This window comes from Sycon ciliatum, chromosome 3 (genome assembly GCF_964019385.1).
Source record: "Sycon ciliatum chromosome 3, ocSycCili1.1, whole genome shotgun sequence".
Taxonomy (NCBI): Eukaryota; Metazoa; Porifera; class Calcarea; order Leucosolenida; family Sycettidae; genus Sycon; species Sycon ciliatum.
Genome location: NC_088645.1, coordinates 9,004,984 through 9,028,117, shown reverse-complemented (window position 1 = coordinate 9,028,117; position 23,134 = coordinate 9,004,984). Strand labels below are relative to the sequence as shown.

Below are 23,134 nucleotides of genomic sequence, written 5' to 3'. Positions count from 1 at the left end.
TGCCATGCCCATTTCTGTCCCTCCAGAAACGTGCGGAGACATTTCGGAAATATCGCGGAAAAAGTTGCGAGGTAAAGTGCCACAAATTGCGGGGAATATTGCGGAAATTGCGGCCGATTTTGGTACAATACTTGTACTTTAGTGCTGTACGATGCACGAGTCGTACAGCATAAATCATGCATGACAAAAACAGAACGTGTGCTCCGCTGACTGTGTTCAACTGCCTGACAGGAGCTTGCAAGACAGGTTTTCTCCATCCTCGGACAACACTCGATGCGAGCCTTATTTTGTGACTTGTCAGCCGCTGATTTGCGCAGAAACTTCTCCATTCTGGTGTCGATCTCACAAATAAACTACTGACGAGCTTGAAGAAATAAACAACATCGAAGAAAGACTCGAATATCGCGGTTTCTTTTCGAAATATCGCGGTGCTTTTCCAGTATCAAGGACAGTTTTCTACAATAACGCGGATGATTTTTCAAATATCGCGGATATCACGGACTTTTGTTCAAATCGCGGAAAACAACGCGGCCGCAGAATCGCAAGTTCCTGGAGGGACAGCCATTTGCACGACGACTTGTGAAACCTGAAATCTGTTTTCAACGAAACGATTACGAGCCGGATCAAACTTTCATTTCGCATTCGATTCGTAGCAAATGCGAAAGGTCCCTATTGCCCCATCTGGGATGGACATTGCAAATAAATTGTGCCCCAGGGGTACTTATCGCGCAAGTACTCTCTCTCCCCCTCTCTCTCTCTCTCTCTCTCTCTCTCACTCACTCCTTTCTTCCCGGTTGCCGTGCTTGTGACTTTTTTTCCCCTGCTGCCGTGCTCATATTAGTTATCTAACTACAGCTGTATCTTCTTCTTGGTTCTGTTTGTCCGCTTATTATTATATATTTTTCTTTTCTCTTATTATCAGTGGGACCATTGTCATTAGGTTTAGGCCTGTTTTGGAACTCCACTTTAAATAAAGCCAAACAACAACAACAACAAGTACAGTAGGTACCAGTATGTGTATGTAGGAGATACACTGTGCGTGTGAGGATTGCTGATCAGTCTCTACTCGGGTTTGAGAGCATGAAAAATTGTAGGGGGAGGGGGAGGGGAGGGGGGGGGGGAACAGACATTTCACCCATTGTTTTCATGCAGCACTATTGTACAAACCGCGAGCTCCCATGTAGGGAGCAACACCCTCTTCCACTAGTGTACGTTGTTTGTACAAATCGTCTAGCAGTGGACTCAAAGAAGAGGAGGGCAAACGGAACTCTTCGACCAGTGTCTGCTTCACTCTTGTATCTGAGATGTGTTCAAGAGATGAATGGATAAGCATAAGGTGATACAGCTGGTTGCCAGCCCGTGGAGGGCGGCATTCTGAACTTAAGTGCAACCAGAATGGGAACCTAGTACGCAGCTTGAAACTATGGGAACAGAGGAGGATCTAGAAATAGAGAATCGGAGGGGAGGAGAGATGATTATATTTATGTGCATATCAACATATTATCAAGTCAGACCAGCCGCAGGACGCTTTATTCCGAGCGTGGGGCATGAGCCTGTGCCGCTTGTTGTGCCAGCAGCCACTCTGTGTTGTGACTAGTGCAACAGCATGGCTGCCAGGATCAGGGCCAGCAACACCATGCTAGGAATGGCGGCAAGGGCTGACTGACCACCTGCAGCAAAACAATCACAACAATAAGAAGACAGTGATTGGATGAGCGACACTCTACACCAGGTAACACTCTCTGCATTCTCTGCATATCTTTCTATACTGAACCAGTTATTCAACAAACACTAGGCACATATTATTTCAGCTAATTTTTGGCCTGGGAATTTTTTGCCTAAAATTTTGAAGCGGCCGAAATGTGTTAAATCAAAAAGTATTCTTTCTAGACCAAAGAGTGGTATATTTGATAGCATTTAATAACGATAGAAATTTTTACGATACTTCTCCAGACGTTTCGTTGTTCTGAACAACATCGTCAGTGGATAAAGAATGCTTCTTTATCCACTGACAATGTTGTTCAGAACAACGAAACGTCTGGAGAAGTATCGTAAAAATTTCTATCGTTATTAAATGTTATCAAATATACCACTCTTTGGTCTAGAAAGAATACTTTTTGATATTACAATGAGAGTGAATAATCAACGGCTTGTCCACCAACTCTTTGAAATGTGTTTTAGCCCGGGAGGCTGATATTTTAACGCGCCGGAAATTAGAAGCCTTAATCAGTAGCCCTTCATCTTAAGCTCAACACTAATAAATCCTGAGAGATCTGCGGAGATTCTTTACAACACTCTAGCTTTCCTTGTGCAGCATGACTGATCATACGATATCTTTTCGTCTTGGTAGCAGTTTGGCTTATTACATGCACACATCAATACCCGCATACACATGCACACACATGCCCGCATACACATGCACACACATGCCCGCATACACATGCACACACATGCCCGCATACACATGCACACACATGCCCGCATACACATGCACACACATGCCCGCATACACATGCACACACATGCCCGCATACACATGCACACACATGCCCGCATACACATGCACACACATGCCCGCATACACATGCACACACATGCCCGCATACACATGCACACACATGCCCGCATACACATGCACACACATGCCCGCATACACATGCACACACATGCCCGCATACACATGCACACACATGCCCGCATACACATGCACACACATGCCCGCATACACATGCACACACATGCCCGCATACACATGCACACACATGCCCGCATACACATGCACACACATGCCCGCATACACATGCACACACATGCCCGCATACACATGCACACACATGCCCGCATACACATGCACACACATGCCCGCATACACATGCACACACATGCCCGCATACACATGCACACACATGCCCGCATACACATGCACACACATGCCCGCATACACATGCACACACATGCCCGCATACACATGCACACACATGCCCGCATACATTTGCACACACATGCCCACATGTGCGCACGCGTGCACGCACGCACACACACTGATGGGAAAGAGAATCGCTGTCCAACAAACTCTTTGCTGGGCAGCATGAATTTGTTTCTTTTCTTTTGCACTGCCGCGCAATTCGACTTGTAGGCGATAATCCCACGCACCGTCAGCGACTCTTCACGCCAACCATTATAGCGGGTTGAGAGGCAAAAAAAGAAAGAAAGAAGAAAGAGTTAGGCCATCAGGTAGTATGCTAGTCTGTGGTGTACACGTCGACAGCAGTCCCACAAGTTTGCTCGAGCAGGTACGTGTTCACTGCTATTTTTAAGCGTTGCAGCGCTGCCTGGGATGGGGGAGCGTTCAGGATGGCAGAAGGTAGAGTGTTCAATGTTGTGAGTACGCCGAACGTGGAGGATCAGTGTAGGATGTCAGGACTTGTTGCGGGGAGGGGTTTGACAACTGGAAGGCATGGAAGTGTTTCACTTGATGTCGGTGGCGGGTTCTGGGGTGGGCGGGCTCAGGGGCAGCAGGTGGCAGCATGTCTGTCAGCTGGGCCGGACCAGAAATGTAGTGCAGCTTGAACAGGTAGCACAATCCCGAGACTTGCCGACGCACTGATACGCTTGGGAGCATGGTCCCAGTGCCAATGCTGCGCATACACCGCTGCTGGATGCGGCCAAGCTTCGCGAGGTTGGACCGGGCTGCGCCTTGCCAGACTAGGGGAGCATATTCCATGGTCGGGCGGATGAAGCCTTTGTATCCGCTGAGGCGGCCGTTGCGGTCCAGTACCGGGCACTATATAAGTAATCTTTCCAGGAGGAGGATGGTGGGCGGGGTTTGGTATGGACCATTCAAGAATTTCACTTCTCAGTTCAGCTTCACTATCAAGAAGAATTCGAGGAAGAAAAGTGAACTGAATAGGGTGAATGGCTCTCCTGAAGGACTCTTGAAGACAAAGTCACCGTCCTACTTTGCCGCGAGCTGCTCCAGCACAGGCACTCAACTGCACTGAATGAAAGGCATTGTCACTTTTTCTACCATTCAGCATCAACAAGATATTGCGATGAGGCAGCTTTAGCTATAATTTTACCTGGCAGGCTGCTGCTATCAATATCATGGCTGCCAGTATTTTCTTGATCACAATCCGGTAATGATGCGCAATGGGTGAAATACAGGCAACGTATCATATTTGGTGCAGCCGAGAGTGAGAGGAGAGAGACAGAGAAAGAGAGAGAGATATAGAGAGAGAGACAGAGAGAGAGGGAGAGAGAGAGGAGAGAGAGGAGAGAGAGAGAAAGAGAGAGGAGTTAGAGAGAGAGAGAGAGGGAGAGAGAGAGAGAGAGAGAGAGAGAGAGAGAGAGAGAGAGGAGAGAGAGGAGAGAGAGAAAGAGAGAGAAAGAGAGAGAGGGAGAGAGAGAGGGAGAGAGAGAGACAGAGAGAAAGAGACAGAGAAAGAGAGAGAGAGAGAGAGAGAGAGAGAGAGAGAGAGAGAGAGAGAGAGAGAGAGAGAGGAGAAAGAGGGAGGAGAGAGAGGGAGGAGAGAGAGGGAGGAGAGAGAGGAGAGAAAGTGAGAGAGTGAGTGAGACAGAGAGAGAGAGAGAGAGAGAGAGAGAGAGAGAGAGAGAGAGAGAGAGAGAGAGAGAGAGAGAGAGAGAGAGAGAGAGAGAGAGAGAGAGGAGAGACAGAGGAGAGACAGAGGATAGAGAGAGAGAGCTAGAGAGAGAGAGAGAGCTAGAGAGAGAGAGAGAGCTAGAGAGAGAGAGAGAGTTAGAGAGAGAGAGCTAGAGAGAGAGAGAGAGCTAGAGAGAGAGAGAGAGAGAGAGAGAGAGAGAGAGAGAGAGAGAGAGAGAGAGAGAGAGAGAGAGAGAGAGAGAGAGAGAGAGAAAGAGAGAGAGAGAGCTAGAAGCTAGAGAGAGCTAGAGAGAGCTAGAGAGAGCTAGAGAGAGCTAGAGAGAGCTAGAGAGAGCTAGAGAGAGCTAGAGAGAGAGAGAGAGAGAGAGAGAGAGAGAGAGAGAGAGAGAGAGAGAGAGAGAGAGAGAGAGTGAGAGAGAGAGAGAGAGAGAGAGAGAGAGAGAGAGAGAGAGACACAGAGAGAGTCTGTGATGGAGCAGGATAATGGGGTGATAGATGTATGGGGTTTTTCAGTGTAGATCATGTGTTGCAGTGAGGTAGATCATGTGTTGCAGTGAAGTAGATCATGTGTTGCAGTGAAGTAGATCATGTGTTGCAGTGAAGTAGATCATGTGTTGCAGTGAAGTAGATCATGTGTTGCAGTGAAGCAGATCATGTGTTGCAGTGAAGTAGATCATGTGTTGCAGTGAAGTAGATCATGTGTTGCAGTAAAGTAGATCATGTGGTGCAGTGAAGTAGGAAGAACGATTCAAGGCAGGAAACAAAATAACGATGTATGATGGTTTCACACATTACTATTTCCTGCTGCTGACCACGTACACCTACTTCAGACTTGGATGGAGAGAGCCAAGGATTCAAACATTTATCAACCAATCACCTTGGCTACATGACTTTTGGATCTGGTCTGTGGTTCAAGCATGTGCAGACACCAGCCAAACAAAGAAGCAGAAATCTGCAAGTCCATTGATGACTGCACATGTGCCTTACAAATGTATTTGCCCTGGGCATACAGAGTGTTTTTCGCTACTAGTTATTTTGCCACCTCAGCGAAGACCTCAGCCCAAAATAGGCTTTTAGCGCTTGGGGAATCCTTTTTTAAATGTGTTTTAAATAGGATATAAAATAAATATGAACCGTCCAAAAAGGGTAAATTGTCCATACCTGTAGTCATGACTGCATTGGCCGTGGTGACATCATCAGTGGCCGTGTTATTACTGGTTGTCATGGACACTGCTGGTGCAGTGGTTGCTGCACGTATGCACAAACAACATAAAGACAAGCGCACATGCACACACACACCATTGGACGCCCATCGCCGGATGCGATGATAGCGATGCTACAGCAGAAGCCATAGCAGCTTGTGCTGGGATTGCACCATTCAACAGCTTACAAGGCTGAAGAATTGACCGCCACTATTCAGCCTGATCAACACCACACAGCTATGAAGTGGCTTTTTTGGCCAGTGAATCCCTACTTTTTGGTCTTTTTTAATTTTTTCCAGCTCACACATCACACCACATACTCCGGCATGCACTGGCTGTTGGTAACCACCCAGGAGAATGAAAGAAAAGTCAGGAAGAGTCTGAGAAAGAGAAGAAAGACGTGTGTTACCATAATCGTCGGGAATCAAACCCGCAACCTATCGATTGGAAATCGCTGCACATGCCACTGCACCATATGGGGTGCACACACGCATGCAAACACAAACACACACACACACACACATGCAAGTACACACACACATGCGGGCACACGCGCGCACACACACACACAAACTCACACACAAACACACACACACAAACGCGCACACACACACACACACACACACACACATGGACTCCGGCACGCATTTCAAAATATATAAGTTATACCGAACACGAAAGCAGAGGATAATGATGTACGTGTCAGTGTACGGTGTAAGTGTGCATACATGTTTATAGTCAGTACGACTACTGTAGATTCCTGCGGATACGCCTACCCAAGTATAAACCCATGCTCACGCATAGGCCCAGGCCAGGTTCGAATATGGTGAAGCTTCGTTGTACAAGCCCATGGGCCCAGGTCGTACCATGTACGTACTACATGTACGCTTTTTCATTGTTTTACATTTCAACACAATCATCAGTTGTTTTTGTTTGCACAGTGATTTTCAGCAATGTACTTCGCACTTCCTTGGTACTTTTCAATGGCACAATTTTGGTGAAGAAGAGGTTGGTGCGACTACGGCGATACCAATCTTCCTCAGCTTACTCAAGCTCAACTGGTGAGGGGGGAATTCCCCGAAACACTGTGTATTGAGCAGGGAGTGGAGCTTTCTTGCAGGTTTGCTGAGTGGAAGGTTGGATGGACTTCTCGTGTGCTCTGAATGGCAGTCGTGAGTCAGTCAAGTGACAATTTTGGTGTTGGCGTATACGCCCATGACCGCATATAACTTTTAAAAGCCCACAGAAATATCCTTGTGAAACAAATAAGCCGAGGGGCTTATCCGCGGGATTCTATGGTATGCCTGCAGCTGCAGAAAAGTGCGCAACATCCAACTTCTTCGAGGGAGCAATGACATAATGTCAACAAACAATGGATCCCTCCTTGTGGTTTGCTACTCTGAGTTTCATGCACTGTGTGCAATCATCAGGCAAACAATATCCAATGCAGACTGGTCACCTACATGAATACCGGTATGATTGTGTTGGCTTGTGATTTGACTTGAAACGCAAGATACTGCAACTTCTGTTGCTACCATTGTGTCGAGCAATGAGAATGCAAAGGCACATTCGTGTGTGTTTGTGTACGGGTGCGTGTCTGCTTGTGTGTCTGTACGGGTGCGTGCTTGCTTTTGGGCTCATGTACACACTTACATGTGTGTAAATGTGTGTGCACGGGTGCATGTGTGTTTGTGTGTGTGTGTGGTGCTGCCGCTCTACTCGTGGATTCCAAATCCATAGCTGCCGAAGATGACTCTCTCGTCGTGCCGATTGAACATGGTCCCTGATCTCTCGGCAGACTGCCGACTTTCTGCCGCCGCGCGTCGTTTCCATGTTGTCGGCCCCGCGAGGGGACACGTGACCGTAATGGCAGTGTTTACCAGGACCAGGACCAGGGTGCGTGTGTGTGTGTGTGTGTGTGCATGTGTGCATGTGTGTGTGTGTGTGTGTGTGTGCATGTGTGTGTGTGTGTGCATGTGTGTGTGTGTGTGCATGTGTGTGTGTGTGTGTGTGTGCATTTACCCTCCCCAAAAACACGTATTGAATACTGTACATTAAGCCTAATATAATAGAGAGGTTAAGATCACGTTATTTCCGATGTGACGTACAATTTCACGTCAAATTGAGATTAAAACTCCAAATTTCGATGTGAGCTGCAGGTCACTCGCTTTGTCTTTCGACGCGCAAGCCAAATAACGAGAGTTGAACCTTCGCGTCACGTCGGAAATAACGTGCATCTTAATTTCTCTATTGAGCTGCTGCTTGGTCTTTACCTTTCATTGGTGCTGCGGTAGTGACACTGGCTGAACAACAGGAAAATACATGTACACAGTTCCATACAACATACCCATACGTCAAGACACACCATGATCATGCAAACACATATACACACACACACACGCACACATGCACAGACACACACACACACACACACACACACACACACACACACACACACACACACGTGCACACAAACACACACATGTACTCACACAGAGAGACACATAAACACAGATATATCAAAATAAATTTACCCTTGGCTCTCTATCCCAGTCCATTCTTGCAAACCTGATGAGACGTATACTTCGGTGTAACTTTAATTTCGGTAATTTCGGTAGAGAAACAAGGCACCTAAATTTAGATTACACCTAAGGCCCTTATCACACTGCGTTCAAAAGTCGCGTTTGCGTCTGCGTTTTCTTCGGTTTTTGACGGTCGCCTATGAAATGCCATCAGGTGACGTTATCGCGAGCCCAGACGCACAGCCACAGACGCACAGCCGCAAACCTGGGGGGAGGGGGAGTGGTCAAAACCGAAATCCCGCAAACGCAGACCGGACTTTCTTTATCGCAGCACTTCCTGCATTGTTTTTGAGTGTTTTCAAGTAGTTCTCAAGTGTGCTTTTCAAATTTCCATCTAGTTGCTGAGGCCGGCGGGGGGACCTCTACTACATGTACTGATTGATTGAATTTGGATTCGCGAGGCATTGAGCTGATGCGAGCTCGTGGCTGTCTGGCTGAGGTTGCGCTGACTAGTTGGCCGCGACTAGCCTAGCTGGACGATGTGCCTCAACAACGGAACTGCCACCCCAACACAGGCAACGCAACGGCTGCAGTCTTCCCATCGACTCCCATTCCCCCAGCACCACTGACAAAGGACATAGGAGCAGAAACAGAACACTTCTCGATCTCAGGAAAATAAATTCAACATCCATGGCCACCTCGCGATCGATTCCCCACATTTTTGTATTTTCCCCGCGCGCACAGATTTTGACGCAAACGCGAAGTATAGTATGATATCACGTCTTGCGTTTCCAATCTCAAACGCAAACGCAGACGCAAACGCGGCTCAAACAAACGCAGTGTGATAACGGCCTTAAGGCGCTAGAGTATGCACTGTAAGTGAAGGGTAGGCTGGTCACCTAATTCTACATCACACTTGAAACCTGGCCGGCCCCTGGCCTGCAGTAGAGGAGACGGTTCGATACCGGAACGGTTTGACAGCCAAATTCGTATAGACCCAAACCGATCATCAGCGTGGATTGTTCACTCGAAATATGTTTGTGGAAGGAAACCGGCATGTTGAAGTTTGCTCTGAGGCCAGAGTCAATCAAACTGAGCCACTCCCTTGTGTTGGCCCATTCCCTCCAAGTTGCCCAATTTTTTGCTTCAAATCAGAGATGGCTCCAAACCGGAAAGGTTTTAGAGTGCACGTCAAATTCACTCTGAGTTCTGAAATTAGGTAATTGCTATCGCTCCACGACTGCCAGTACAGAGTAACAATAAGCCATGTGTGTGCTTCAATTAGTTTTCATTGATATACCGTAAAAGTCCGTAAATAAGTACGTATTTACTTTCGAATTTAGTGACCACACCCGTACTAACTTTCGGGCGGGTACTGACTTTCGGGCGGGTACTGACTTTCGGGCGGGTACTGACTTTCGGGCCCGAACTAACTTTCGGACCTGACTAGTGTGTAGTGGAGAAGTCATTTTCATGTCGATGTACATGCTACGTGCTGCATGTGCGCACCGTGCCGGTACTTATTTCGGGCAGTATGTTTATCGGGCTTGACTTGACTTCAACAGACAGATCCAAAAGACAGGTACTTATTTACGGACTTTTACGGTAAGGTGCTTTATTGGTGAGAGGCGAGCCGTTGTTTACCTGCGACAAGAAGTTGATTTTTCAAAAGACGTAAAACTCGAGGCGCAGTGCGAAGCAACATGTCAACACCTCACCTGCTTGGTATGGCGCTTCTGGTCATCGCAGACCCATGAAATTTTGGCTCGGAGTAAAACACATCGTAGTCTCACTGTGACATATGTCTTCTAATCAAAATACCTAGAGAGAAAGTGAATATTGAGCCCGTTCCGGTTTGCAACCTATTTCCTATTTGAAACCGTCCCCTCTACACCTAAAATTTACACGTTATGCAGTACACGGAACTGAGGTTGATTTTATCAAAGGACCAATAAATAATTGCCATTGAACTTAATCTCTATCCACTATCAATTCTCATACTTACGCAAGCAGAAAGGATTGGCCGTGGTTGAGCAGGCAAATCCTGAACAGTACACAAAAAAAAGAAAAAAGTCAGCCATTTTCTGTCCTCCAGCCAATCTTTCAAAGGCCTGAACACGATTTGTTCGCAGATATACAGTCCTAAAGGCATAAAGCTCATCCCGCACACACCCACGCCCAGACATACACACACACACATGAACACACACAGAACACACACACATGAACACACACAAAACACACACACACATATCAGGGGCGTCGGACACGGTACGGTCACTACGGTATTGACTGTACCGCTATCTGCCCCAAGTACCCCGTGAATCACTAAAATGCACTGATTTGGGCTCTAATTTCCAAAATTTTCGGCTCCGCCATCCCTCCCCAACGAGTAAATTGTGCTTCAGATGGCTGACCGTACAACACTAAATTACCTTCCGACGCCCCTGCATACACATACGCACCACACAAACACACACACACACACACATACATGCACGGACGGGAGGACGACGGTGAGAGCGATCGGGCAGAAGCAAACCACACATACACACGCACAAACAAAACACACATGCACCCCCCCCCCCACACACACACAAACACACGTACCAGGATGACTGAGGGCCGTAGTACGTGCGGGTGTTTGTCCAGCCGGGAACGTGCAGTCAGGATCTCCCAACTCCATGCCGTTTGTCAAGCCATCACCATCACTATCCATGCTGCATACGGCAGCCCACGAACTTCCACCAGCAAGGAAAGCCATTCCAAACACATTTCCTGAGCAGAGCATCATAATGTAAAACGAAACAAACACTGAATGAGTGCAACTGAAGGTGATCTAAAGCCTCTCCCAAGCGACATCCCAGGCTTAACATGCTGACGCCCACTGCAAAACATCAAATGCTCCTCGGATTGCAGAACATGCAAAGTGATTATGTCCGTTTGGCTGAAGCAACGGAAAATGAGCAAATCAAACCACGCTCGAGACACCCAGAAATAAATCACAAATTGAGCCAGCGCACGCGAAAAGGGTGCTTAGCTCACTGCACAATGAACTGAGAAAAACGCGTTTGAAGTTGCACTTCAAATTTTTTCTTCAAAATGGTGTAAATGTTACCTACCATCTCCAGATGGAGCGCCATCGCATGACGCTACATGTCCAATTGACTGACAAACGCTGCACGATACGCAAACGTACATAGAACACAGGCACAGAACAGAACAACAATGACAATCAAGGCTTGCTTGCTCCGGTGAACACAGGCACACACATACATTGTTTATCCGGGCGGTTCGGGACCGGGCACTGACCGTAACTTTCAGTGACATACATTTTGATGGGGAAAGGTCATAGATATGGCATGCAACGTCACTATTTTCACGAATGTGACAAAAGGGTAGTAACATTTCCACTGAGACTCGTCCAAAGCGTGCCCGTGACGTTGTGGTCCGGAAAAGCGAGGTGTGAGTGTACTACAGAAAAAGCAGGTGTGTGAATGGATGGCGCTAGCCAGGGTCCACACAGCTTCAATCCCTGTAGCTATGCAGAAGACGTTACTTCAGTACCGTCTGGCGCTAGCCAGAGTCCACACAGCTTTAAATCCCGTAGCTATGCAGAAGACGTTACTGAATCTGGCGCTAGCCAGGGTCCACACAGCTTTAATTTGGTGTTTGTTTGTTTGTGTCACGTCTGGCGCTATCCCGTATCTGTCCCGTACCGTACCGTACCATCAAACACAGCTGGCCACATACAGCTGGCCGCAATATTCAAATAGGGCTTTCAAACGCAAGATCATAACGTGAAGCAACTTGGAAGAATGAGTATGAACGGAAGTGTATGGGGGAATGCATGTAGGGCGATAGTGCGGGTTCGAATCCCAGGTTAGGCCACCCTTTCTTTTTTCGTTGTTTAACGTCCGCGCCCGCGTACCTTTTTGCCTCCGACCGGAAAAAAAACAAGAAAGTAGTAGTACCAATAATATGCGAAGTTGTAAATACATGATTGTGTAGTTTCACAGTGTGCCGATCATGACCTTAAACTTATAATCTTGCCTCCCGGGCATGCCTTTGTCTTGTGTTCTTTTTCTTTTTTTGTTGGCTTTTAAATATTGTACGGTGTGTGCCCTAGTAAAAATCCAGATGTAATGAATTCATGACATGCTAACTCCATGCTATGTACCTGTTTTGTTGGATTCATCAGGCATGTGCTCCAATGTACCATCAAAGAGTGTTGTTCTATGCCTGCAAGTACCATTAGACCCAAAAATATTGTATATATCACATGCTTTACTGGTCAAAATGTTTGATTGGGGTTTCCAGTTTTTGGAATGGGCTTTTGTTTTTTTTCCGCCCTCCCGCGTACCTTTTCGCGAAAAAAAGGACGTTAAACAATGAATTAACAAAGGGTGGCCTTATGCCTAAAAAAATAGGAGAATTGAAAAAGTTATAACATCCTTGATTCCTTATGCTTTTTTTGCCTAGGTCATCAAGGCGGTAGACGGTGTCGTATTATCCTCGACCGTACCTGTCCCGTACCGTACCTGTCCTGTACCGTACCATCAAAGACGGCTGGCGCATATGGCCACAATGCATATTCAAATACAGCTTTCAAATGAAAGATCATAACGTGAAGCAACTTGGAAGAATTAGTATGTACCGGGGTATGCATGCAGGGCGATAGTGCGGGTTCGAATCCCAGGTTATGTCTTTTTTTTTTAAGGAGAAATTTAAAAGAATTTATAACATCCCTATGCTTTTTTGTCTAGGTCATCAAGGCAAAAAAAGCATAGTGTAGGGCCCTGAGCTTCCAAGCTCTCTTGTTTGGTATTTGTTTGTTTGTTTGTGTCACGGCTAGCACTATCCCGTATCTGTCCCGTACCGTACCATCAAACACAGTTGGCCACATACAGCTGGCGGCAATATTCATTTCCGTAGCTATGCAGAAGACGTTACTTCAGTAACGTCTGGCGCTAGCCAGGGTCCACACAGCTTTAATTTGGTATTTGTTTGTTTGTGTGTTTGTGTCACGCCTGGCGCTATCCGTATCTGACAGCAAAAAAGCATAGGATGTTATAATTTTTTCAATTCTCCTATTTTTTCCAGGCATATCCTGGGATTCGAACCCGCACTATCGCCCTACATGCATTCCCCCATACACTTTGCATTCATACCCATTCTTCCAAGTTGCTTCACGTTATTATCTTGCGTTTGAAAGCCCTATTTGAATATTGCGGGCAGCTGTATGTGGCCAGCTGTGTTTGATGGTACGGTACGGTACGGGAGACGGTGTCGTATTACCCACGATCGTACCTGTCCCGTACCTATCCCCTACCGTACCGTGCCATCAAAGACGGCTGGCCACAATGCATATTCAAATAGGGCTTTCAAATGCAAGATCACGATGTGAAACAACTTGGAAGAATGGGTATGAATGCGAAGTGTATGGGGGAATGCATGTAGGGCGATAGTGCGGGTTCGAATCCCAGGATATGCCTGAAAAAAATAGGAGAATTGAAAAATTTATAACATCCTATGCTTTTTTTGCCGGTAGATACGGATAGCACCAGGCGTGACACAAACAAACAAATGTATGCGAAGTGTATCGGGGGATGCATGCAGGGCGCGCGATAGTGCGGGTTCGAATCCCAGGTTATGTCTTAAAAAAAAGGATTTTTTAAAAGAATTTATAACATCCCTATGCTTTTTTTTTGTCTAGGTCATCATAGCGTAGGGCCCTGAGCTTCCAAGCTCTCTCGTTTGTTTGTTTGTTTGTGTGTTTGTGTCACGCCTGGCGCTATCCCATATCTGTCCCGTACCGTACCATCAAACACAGCTGGCCACATACAGCTGGCAGCAATACAGTCAAACCTCGTTAGGACGAACACTGATAAGGCGAACTTTCCATTAGTACGAACTAGGGCCAATCCTATGGTTGGCCAGGCATCATATCCAGTCAAAATTATTCGTTTACGACGAACTCCTGTATGGCGAACTTTCGCGAAGACGAACTATTGTCAAGTGTGATTTGAATAAAATCAGCGAGTAGTACGAACTATAGGTGCGTGCGCGTGCGCTGGCTGTCTTTTTTTCTTTCTTTTTTCGATAGCCGCTAGCCGGGTCCATACATTGATTGTACGTACATAGATCTACGTAGTGAATCGTAGTAGACGCACTGACGTGCGTGCTTTCTTATCTAGGCCAAGCTTCAGCGTACACTGTTCGCGTCGTTGATCGAGTTGTGAAGTGTTTTGTGAAGGAAAGAGCGTTGATCCGTAGAGGGTAGTGGCGTTCCTGCGGATGCGGAAAACTCGGCCTCCACTGGCTCCGACCGAGTCTCACACGAACCGTGAACTGTTTTTGTAAAGTATGGATGTTGAGATGCTGTGCTTCACATGCACACTCGTAATCACTCATATTCAATCTATGGTTTATCGTAATGACATTATTAACGGTTGACGACCTGTACAAACAAATACATTGTATTTGTTTGTACACTGTTCATGGAAGCACAGTCACGAATTGTAGCACATTGCCTGTTTCTGGCTTATGCTGAGAATAAATGCTTCCCATTTACCACAGTATGCACCTTCACGTAAATACAATCCATATGATATGCATATCGATTTTTTGTCAGATCTGGATAAGAAGAACTCCCGATAAGGCAAACAAATTTGTTCAGCCCCTTGAAGTTCGTCCTAACGAGGTTTGACTGTATTCAAATAGGGCTTTCAAACGCAAGATCATAACGTGAAGCAACTTGGAAGAATGAGTATGAATGGGAAGTGTTTGGGGGAATGCATGTAGGGCGATAGTGCGGTTTCGAATCCCAGGTTATGCCTGAAAAAATAGGAGAATTGAAAAATTTATAACATCCTTATGCTTTTTTTGCCTAGGCCATCAAGGCGATAGACGGTGTCGTATTACCCTCGACCGTACATGTCCCGTACCGTACCATCAAAGACGGCTGGCCACAATGCATATTCAAATAGGGCTTTCAAATGCAAGATCATAACGTGAAGCAACTTGGAAGATTTAGTATGTTTGCGAAGTGTATTGGGGGATGCATGCAGGGCGATAGTGCGGGTTCGAATCCCAGGTTGTCTTTTTTTTTAAGGAGAAATTTATAAGAATTTATAACATCTCTATGCTTTTTTTTTGTCTAGGTCATCAAGGCAAAAAAGCATAGTGTAGGGCCCTGAGCTTCCAAGCTCTCTCGTTTATTCCTTCGTCTGTATAAACGGCCATAACGTGTTTCTTCTTGTGTTCACAACATTGCTTTCGTGACCACATCACTTCTTATGGGTATGGGCTGGGTATGGTGAAACCTCAGATATGGAGGGGCATATCGAGAAGTTGAAGCTCCGATGTCGTGTAGGGGGCAAGCTTTTCTCCTCACTCCATCGAGGAATGAAGTACCCCATAGTGGAGTACAAGGCAGAGATCAGGCAGTGTTTTGGGGTGAACACTGAGAGTGATTTGGCTGATGTGCACCCACCTTTCTTTTGTGCAAAATGCATGGCCACGATTCATATTCGTGGCTGGTTGGTGGGCGAGTTAGTGGTCGGCGGAACAGAAAGCTTCCCACCAGCTTGCTTACCGAGACAGGTGACAGGTGATTGCGGGAGGATGTCAACGGCCGACAACAAGGTGAAGAAAGTTTAATTCTTCGTCTAAAAGCACTCACAAAACTTCTCTGCTTTTCCAGTTTCTTGTTCAAAAGCAAATGCAGCGTGCAAATATCCGCCGAGGCGTCATCGATTGTACTCATTTCCCTTTAATAGCTGTCATGAGAACACGCTGAGCACCGTACTCAATTTTTGATCATATGACTTTTAGGCCTCATTTACACGACAACGATTGAAAAACGCTTTTCAATCGTTTTCGAAACGTTTTTGCTGTTTACACGAAAACGATAATCGTGTACACTGTAACACGTTGTTCGGCGGGCAATGGTCACGTGCAATAAGCTGGCCTGACGGCGGCATGCTTTGAGTACAAGGCTCGTACAAGTAAAATGTTTTTTTTGCCGTTTAAACGAGAACGAAACGGAACGAAAACGATTGAAAAACACGTTGAAGGCCGTTTTTTGTTCGAAACGTTTTTGAAACGTTTTTCAGCGTTGTCGTGTAAACGCTCTTATCAAAATCTGTGGAAGCGTATTCTTTTGAAAACGTTTTTGACAAAACGTTTTTCAATCGTTGTCGTGTAAACGAGGCTTTATACAGGGTTCGCAGCCAACCAAGCACACAAAATTCCAAACTTTTTCCAAACTTTTCCAAACCAATTTCAAGAATTTCCAAACCCACTCGTGCAGGAAAAATAAATTATGAATCTCTTCTGCATGACTGTCTTCTCCACTACGAGTACAACCAGGGAGTAGTAAAATCCTCCCTGGTACCACTACCATCAACATATTCAACAAGGTACATTGCAATGGTATCGCCTTCAGCAGCTAGAGCCCCCGAAAATAGCAAGGGGAATTCATACGACGAGAGTTCCCCTCCGTAAGTTCAAATCCGCCTCCAGAAGGGGTTCCAATGAAACATTTACATAGCTGGTGTTCGTCTCAGCGCAAAAGACGGCTTCATCCTCGCCAGCAAACTCATCTGAGTGCGAAAGGACCTCGCCATCCTGCTGTCCCGACTTCAAAGAATCAAAGTCGAGCGCGAGCGCCAGTAACGAAAAACGGCCAAATAAAAGTCACCACCGGCAGCGCTTGAGCTGCACTGAAATGACTGGACGAGACTCGTACATCAGTGAACACCACACATCGCCAGCGCGTCTTCTATCGCGGTAGTCAAAACGGCCACTTGCACTGCAGGAGTGCAGCACATCCACGGCCAAAAACTCGAAATTCCCAACCTTTTCCAAACTATTCCAAAAGGAGCGCCTTTTCAAAACTTTTTCCAGACCTGGAAAATTGAATTATAAAATCCAAACTTTTTCCAGACTTCCAAACTTCGCTGCGAACCCTGTTTATATGTGTACGTGCGCGTGCACTGCATGACAGATCGACGCCATATTGCTAAATGTCCGCACACAAATAGACGTTACTCCATAAATTCATCCTCCGCGTCTCGTGATTCAATCATTTTTTATCCGCTTTCATGGTTATAACCTTCTGCATGATTCTAATCATTTTATACGTACATTTTCATTCACTCTTCATCATTTTGTCGGAACTAGGGGCGCGTTTGGTTGGTACGAACTAGAACAGGATTCACCAGAACAGTACGTTTGGTTGGGACTGCACCTGTTCTGGGTCGGCCAGAACATGTTCCGAGCAGTTTCGAGCAGTTTCACTTTTTCACAGTGAAACCTGGCGGGAACATCGATTTTGGTCCCAAATGATCACGTGCATCCGCTTTTGGGTTGGACTCGTTGTACCGTACACAGTGACCATGCATGGTGACCCATACGCATTTTGAAGAATGCACCAAGTTTGGCACATTTTTCACAAAAATGTGCTCTGTTTCTGCAGTACCACCGTTTGGTTGACATGAGGCTGCTCCATGTGCACCAGCTGTTCGATCCTGTTTGTAGATCGGAGATCTACCAACCAAACGTACCCTAGGTCTCCGGACCTGGTGAGAAGGCAGAAATGCCTGTTCACTTGGTGAAGTAAAATAAACAAAACAAAACAAACAAACAAACCATGATAACCGGGGCACTGTGCAAGTATATCCGACATGTACGAGTCGGAGATAACAAATAATTGATAATCCAGATCCTGAACAGTCAGTACAGTGAAGCATTACGACTTACACGCCAGCCACGCCGGACGGGGAAGGTACCAGAGAAGGCGTCCCGCCGACGACTCCCAGATTGGGTATGTTAGGAACGAAGCGAGGAAACGCAAGCGTAGCTGGCAGCAAAGCCAACGCTAGAACTATGACCGAAGACCACATCATGTCTGAGAACTGGTACTTCAGGAAGAGGGGAAAGTGAGTTGAAGGGAAAAAAGACTTGAACAAAACTAGAAAGAAAACTTCAACAACTGCTCGACACGGGATCCTGGCCTGACGAGGGAAGTGGAAGCAACCTCCAGCGTGAAACGAACGTACTGAACATCCGCATTTCGTTAGGCCACAGCGAACGAACATTCGGATGATTCGCGGTTCTCACGAACATTCGAACTTGGAGAAAGTGCGTATGGTACGATGAACCCGTAAAAACATCGCGCTCAGTCACGATTGCTTCACACACCGCCTAAAATTATGTTGTTTGTTTGAAGCTTTATTTTTACATCGCAAACCAAACGGGCATTGATTCCCAATATGTGTAGCTATATTCTTAGCTAAACAAGAGAGCTAGAGATAATGGAAGCTTTGTCACAACTCTGACTCTGAGCTTCACGTTTACAACGATCATTTGGGTCATCCTAATAAAGTTATTATTATTTAAAGGGGAAGTTAAGGCAAAAATTAAAATTTCACCAGTTGTAGTCTTCGGGGTGCTGAGTCGAATGGTCTTGGTCCGAGAAAGCTGAGACGCTCCCTTCCTACTTGAATCCCAATCGAACTCGCGCACTTCCACCGAAACTGGGTGACTGCGCCCTACGAGATGGGGATTTGTATGCAAAATGTCACTAAAAGCGCCATTTCGTTCTTATAAAAGCACGGATGACCGCGATTGGCCCATATGTTGTAGTCTTTTGGACGCTGAGTCGACTGGTTTTGGTCCGAAAAGGCTGCGATGCAGCGTTCCTCCTTTATTCCCAATCGAACATGGTTGAAGAAGCGGTCACGTGCTCCTGGGTGCCAAAATCACCTGGTCACCACGCCAGCAGGCGACAACTTTCACACCAAGGTTCAACTCGAGTGACAGGACTGCACCCAAAAAAGGTCAAAACAGGCTGTAAGTTGTACCCTGCAGGCACGGTGACCAGGTGACTGGTGTACGCAGGAGCACGTGACCACTTGTTCAACCATGTTCGATTGGGAATTAGGGGCGAACGCTGCATCGCAGCCTTTTCGGACCAAAACCAGTCGACGCAGCGTCCAAAGGACTACAACATATGGGCCAATCGCGGTCATCCATGCTTTTATAAGAACGAAATGGCGCTTTTAGTGACATTTTGCATACAAATCCCCATCTCGTAGGGCGCAGTCACCCCGTTTCGGTGGAAGTGCGCGAGTTCGATTGGGATTCAAGTAGGAAGGGAGCGTCTCAGCTTTCTCGGACCAAGACCATTCGACTCAGCACCCCGAAGACTACAACTGGTGAAATTTTGATTTTTGCCTTAACTTCCCCTTTAATAATAGGGAGGTTTCGCTCTACGGAATTACGTATGAAAATAACGTATGAACTGCACGGAATTTTCATACGTGAAAATCAGAGCTGTTGGGTTTCGCTCTACGTGATTTCTCCACGACTGCTCAACATGCGTTGTTGCTTTGGAGACGCGTTGGCTGCATGCGCCCACCGTATGCACCATGAACCGAAACCGCGTTTTCCATGATATTTTGCACGTGGTGTACGGTGTGTGTACCTTGTGTTTCGCGCGGCTTGAATGTTGCCATGGACAAATGCGGAAAATGTGAAAATATATTTCAAAAAGTCCTACGGAGGACCCAACGTAGGAAATAAAAGAGCTTTCCTACGGAAATCCGTAGAGAGATTTACGTATGAAAGTTGCCCTCGCTCCCCGGCGCGTACGACATACGGATTTTCATACGTAATTACGTAGAGCGAAACCTCCCTAATAATAATAATAATAATAATACCACAGCACGCGTAATAATATAATTATGTGGGTATAATAATACGTTCCGCTTCTGTCCTATCTCCTATGATCAAATTCCATTATCAAGGTAATTATTAACACGGCGCACTGATGACCTGTGACGCCAGATCATGGATTGTCGGCCAGATTTCTCCATGTAAGCTTGTCCAGAGCGATGGCCCTCACATTCCCCAGCTGACTGCTGCGCTTCAAGTCGATGTTCCTCCTCTGTAAGTCGCTTGTGATGCGCGTCGCAATGGATGTCCTTGGACGTCCACGCCCAGCCTTGGCATCTCCCGCAAAATAGCCCGTCAGCGCGATCCATGGCGGCGCATCCCTGTCCATACGGAGAATATGGCCGGTTAGCTGCCATCTTCTCCTGTCCACGATGTCAGATAGTGGTTCCGTGTTGCACCTCTCATACAGCTCAGTATTTGACATCCTGGCTGGGTAGACTATGCCAATGAGCCGTCGGAGCTGCTTCCGGTGGAAAACGTTAAGCGATTCTGCTTGTGCTGCCGTGAGCCCCCATGCGCCGCAGTTATACAAAAGAACGGGCAGAACCAGGGCATTATACAGGCGGATGCGCCTCTGCTCACTGACCTTCCCACGCCTCAGCCAGAGGCTATACACCGTGCCGTATGCACTCGAAGCGAGGTCTTTTCTCCGCTCCAGGTCCTCACTGTCGCCAATGAGGGACCCTAGCTGCCTGCTGGACCGCCAGGAGTCTGAAGTTGATGTCAGATGCAAGAATTCGGTCTTGGTCTCGTTTACTGTAAGGGACCAATCCCCGAGTTCTGCGCTAATGATGGGGAGGCTTCGCTTCAGCCACTCCTCACTGGTTGAGTACAATGTCACATCATCGGCGTAACCTGTTTCTCCGGGTATGTGACGGTCGGCGAAAGGGCGTTCGGGAAGGTTTGCTCTCACTTGGCGCAGTGCTGCCTCCAGGTAACAAATAAAAAGAACAGGGCTCAAGCCATCTCCCTGGGGGGTGCCGATGGTGCTGAGAAACGGATTGGCAGTTGCCTTTCCTACTTTCACTGATATTATTTTGTGTGTGGAACAGTAGGTGCTGGATCATGCGCACTTCATCGGGGCCAGTCACTAATGCCATGACGTCTAACAGTTTGGTGCGATCGATCATATATTATTATTATTATCAGGGGTCGCTGACGTCCTGCACATTGATATTTGTTTGATATTTATTTATTTGTACCTTTGCAGCACTGCACAGTTTGTACGAGTACTTGGAGATTTAGGGCCTGGTCAGACTGCGGCAAAATCGAAATAATCCTAGGATTATAATCCGAATCTCCATAGTAACTTGCCGCCAGAGCGGCAAAAGCGAGAGTTGACGCTCCAAAAAAAAAGCAAGAACGGACCACGCTTTTCCGCTCCAAACAGGATTTGACGCTGATACGCCATTGACGCTGATAAGCACTGATTTTTTCATCTCGATATCGAGGAGCTAATTGGCCACGGACAACAACAAAACCCATAAGGATGGTTGCAAGGATTGCACTGAAGGTGTTGGCGATCCCCAAGGTGAAGGAATTTGACATCGTTCGTGGAGATTACCACTTGACGCTCGAAATGAAGTTTGAATTTTCACTCTCCCCACATGTGTAGTGTGATCGCGATTCAAATTCTGGACGCTGTTCTGTTTTCGTCAGGCAACCAAAATTTGCCGCAGTCTGACCAGGCCCTAAGGGCCTGGTCAGACTGCGGCAACTTTTGGTTGCCTGACGAAAACAGAACAGCGTCCAGTGCATGCTGCTTTTTTGGATGCGTGTGTATTGCGCATTATACTGTACTGAGCTTGTATACAAACTCCCATCTCTCCCCACACAACACTCCAGACTTGTATTTTGCATATAACAGGTACTTCGATGACGAGAATATAAACTGGTATTTAAACTGGTATATAAACTGGTGTATAAACTGGTATATAAACTCCTTTTTTTTTTAGGATCACACTAGTGACCTGCAGTCCGCCTTGATGGTTTTTCGACATGCACGACGGTCCCAACTTCAGGATCTCTTTCCCGTCAACGATGAAGAATACAACGTCGTCCTTTGTAACTGGTGCCTTGTGCTGCACCTGACGTTCGAGGCTGTCCTTCTTTCGCTGTTTCAGCACTCCGTCTGTCAAGCGCAGCACTCGACATGTGCGGCTGAAGAGCCCCGCGTGCCGCTCCTGCGTTTTTGCATCGACATAGAATGCAGATAGCAGGGGCGACGGAACTTCACTACTGATGGTTTTCCAATCGATGTTCTCCTTTCCGCGTCCCTCGCAGAGCGGACGGAACATGCACAGCCATAATCCGTGGCACTGCCAGTGTTCTTGGAAACTGCTGCTTGAATAATGGCATCGTGATTCGTGGTCGTCCTCTCAGAAGAACTAAAGAAACGTTTGGGAGTCGATTCAACAGGCTCGTGCTGATTCATTTTACTCTTACTTTGGAAAGGAGACGAACTCTATGTCTCTAATGAGCAAACGGTTCTTTTACAGAGCCCGCGGTGAGATCTGCGCGCGGTAACGGTCACTAGCACTGTGAGGTTCAAACTAACTTACTTGGCGCATAGCTGTTACTTCCGACGTAACTAGTACTTCAGTACTAAAACCACTGAAAACTGAAGTCACAAAGAGTGTGTGATGGTACTGCACTGCATGTACTGCACAGAGTCAGTGGTAGTCTTGTACTTGATCCGCACAGGTTGGTGAAAGGAAGACTCGTCGAGCCATGGTTGTGGGTTGGAATTCCAATCTCTACCCTTGTGGGGGAGAGGGGAGTTTGTATATCAGCTCAGTATAAGCATAATATAACCTACTCAGTTGATTATATGGGAAATATAAACCAATATACAAACCTCGGCTTCGCCTCGGTTTGTATACAGGTTTATATTTCCCATATAATCAGCTGGTTAGGTTATAATATACGTACTAGTCCCTTGTATAGTACGCGAGTTGTAGTGCGGGTTAGCATACAGGTGTGAACGCTACGCACTTATTTCATGCAAGCTACTTTTCTGCATTCTGTACAATCATGTACTTGCTTTC

The 23,134-nt window shown here is 46.7% G+C and overlaps 1 protein-coding gene across 2 annotated transcripts; it reads right to left on the bottom strand.

Annotated features, from left to right (window-relative positions):
* Positions 1 to 1,128: 1,128 nt before the first annotated feature.
* LOC135811360 (temptin-like) lies at positions 1,129 to 18,389 on the bottom strand. 2 transcript variants are annotated; one of them, XM_065324588.1, is made up of 7 exons: positions 18,111 to 18,389; positions 11,468 to 11,523; positions 10,956 to 11,123; positions 10,351 to 10,389; positions 8,098 to 8,126; positions 5,783 to 5,873; positions 1,129 to 1,670 (listed from the first exon to the last, which is right to left on the bottom strand). In XM_065324588.1, the coding sequence occupies exons 1-7, from the start codon at positions 18,254 to 18,256 to the stop codon at positions 1,594 to 1,596; spliced, it is 606 nt and encodes a 201-aa protein (XP_065180660.1). In that variant the 5' UTR covers positions 18,257 to 18,389; the 3' UTR covers positions 1,129 to 1,593. The 2 variants fall into 2 exon arrangements, with proteins under 2 accessions (XP_065180660.1, XP_065180661.1); XM_065324589.1 differs by having other exon boundaries at positions 1,130 to 1,670; positions 5,783 to 5,869; positions 8,097 to 8,126.
* Between the last annotated feature and the right edge of the window lie 4,745 nt (positions 18,390 to 23,134).

Excerpts from the sequence above, each read along its gene's own strand:
- LOC135811360 (XM_065324588.1), bottom strand. The coding sequence starts at position 18,256 with ATGATGTGGTCTTCGGTCATAGTTCTAGCGTTGGCTTTGCTGCCAGCT. Across the intron at positions 11,124-11,467 it reads TGGCGCTCCATCTGGAGATG|GAAATGTGTTTGGAATGGCT; the intron begins GTAGGTAACATT and ends TGCTCTGCTCAG. Across the intron at positions 1,671-5,782 it reads CAATGCAGTCATGACTACAG|GTGGTCAGTCAGCCCTTGCC; the intron begins GTATGGACAATT and ends GTTTTGCTGCAG.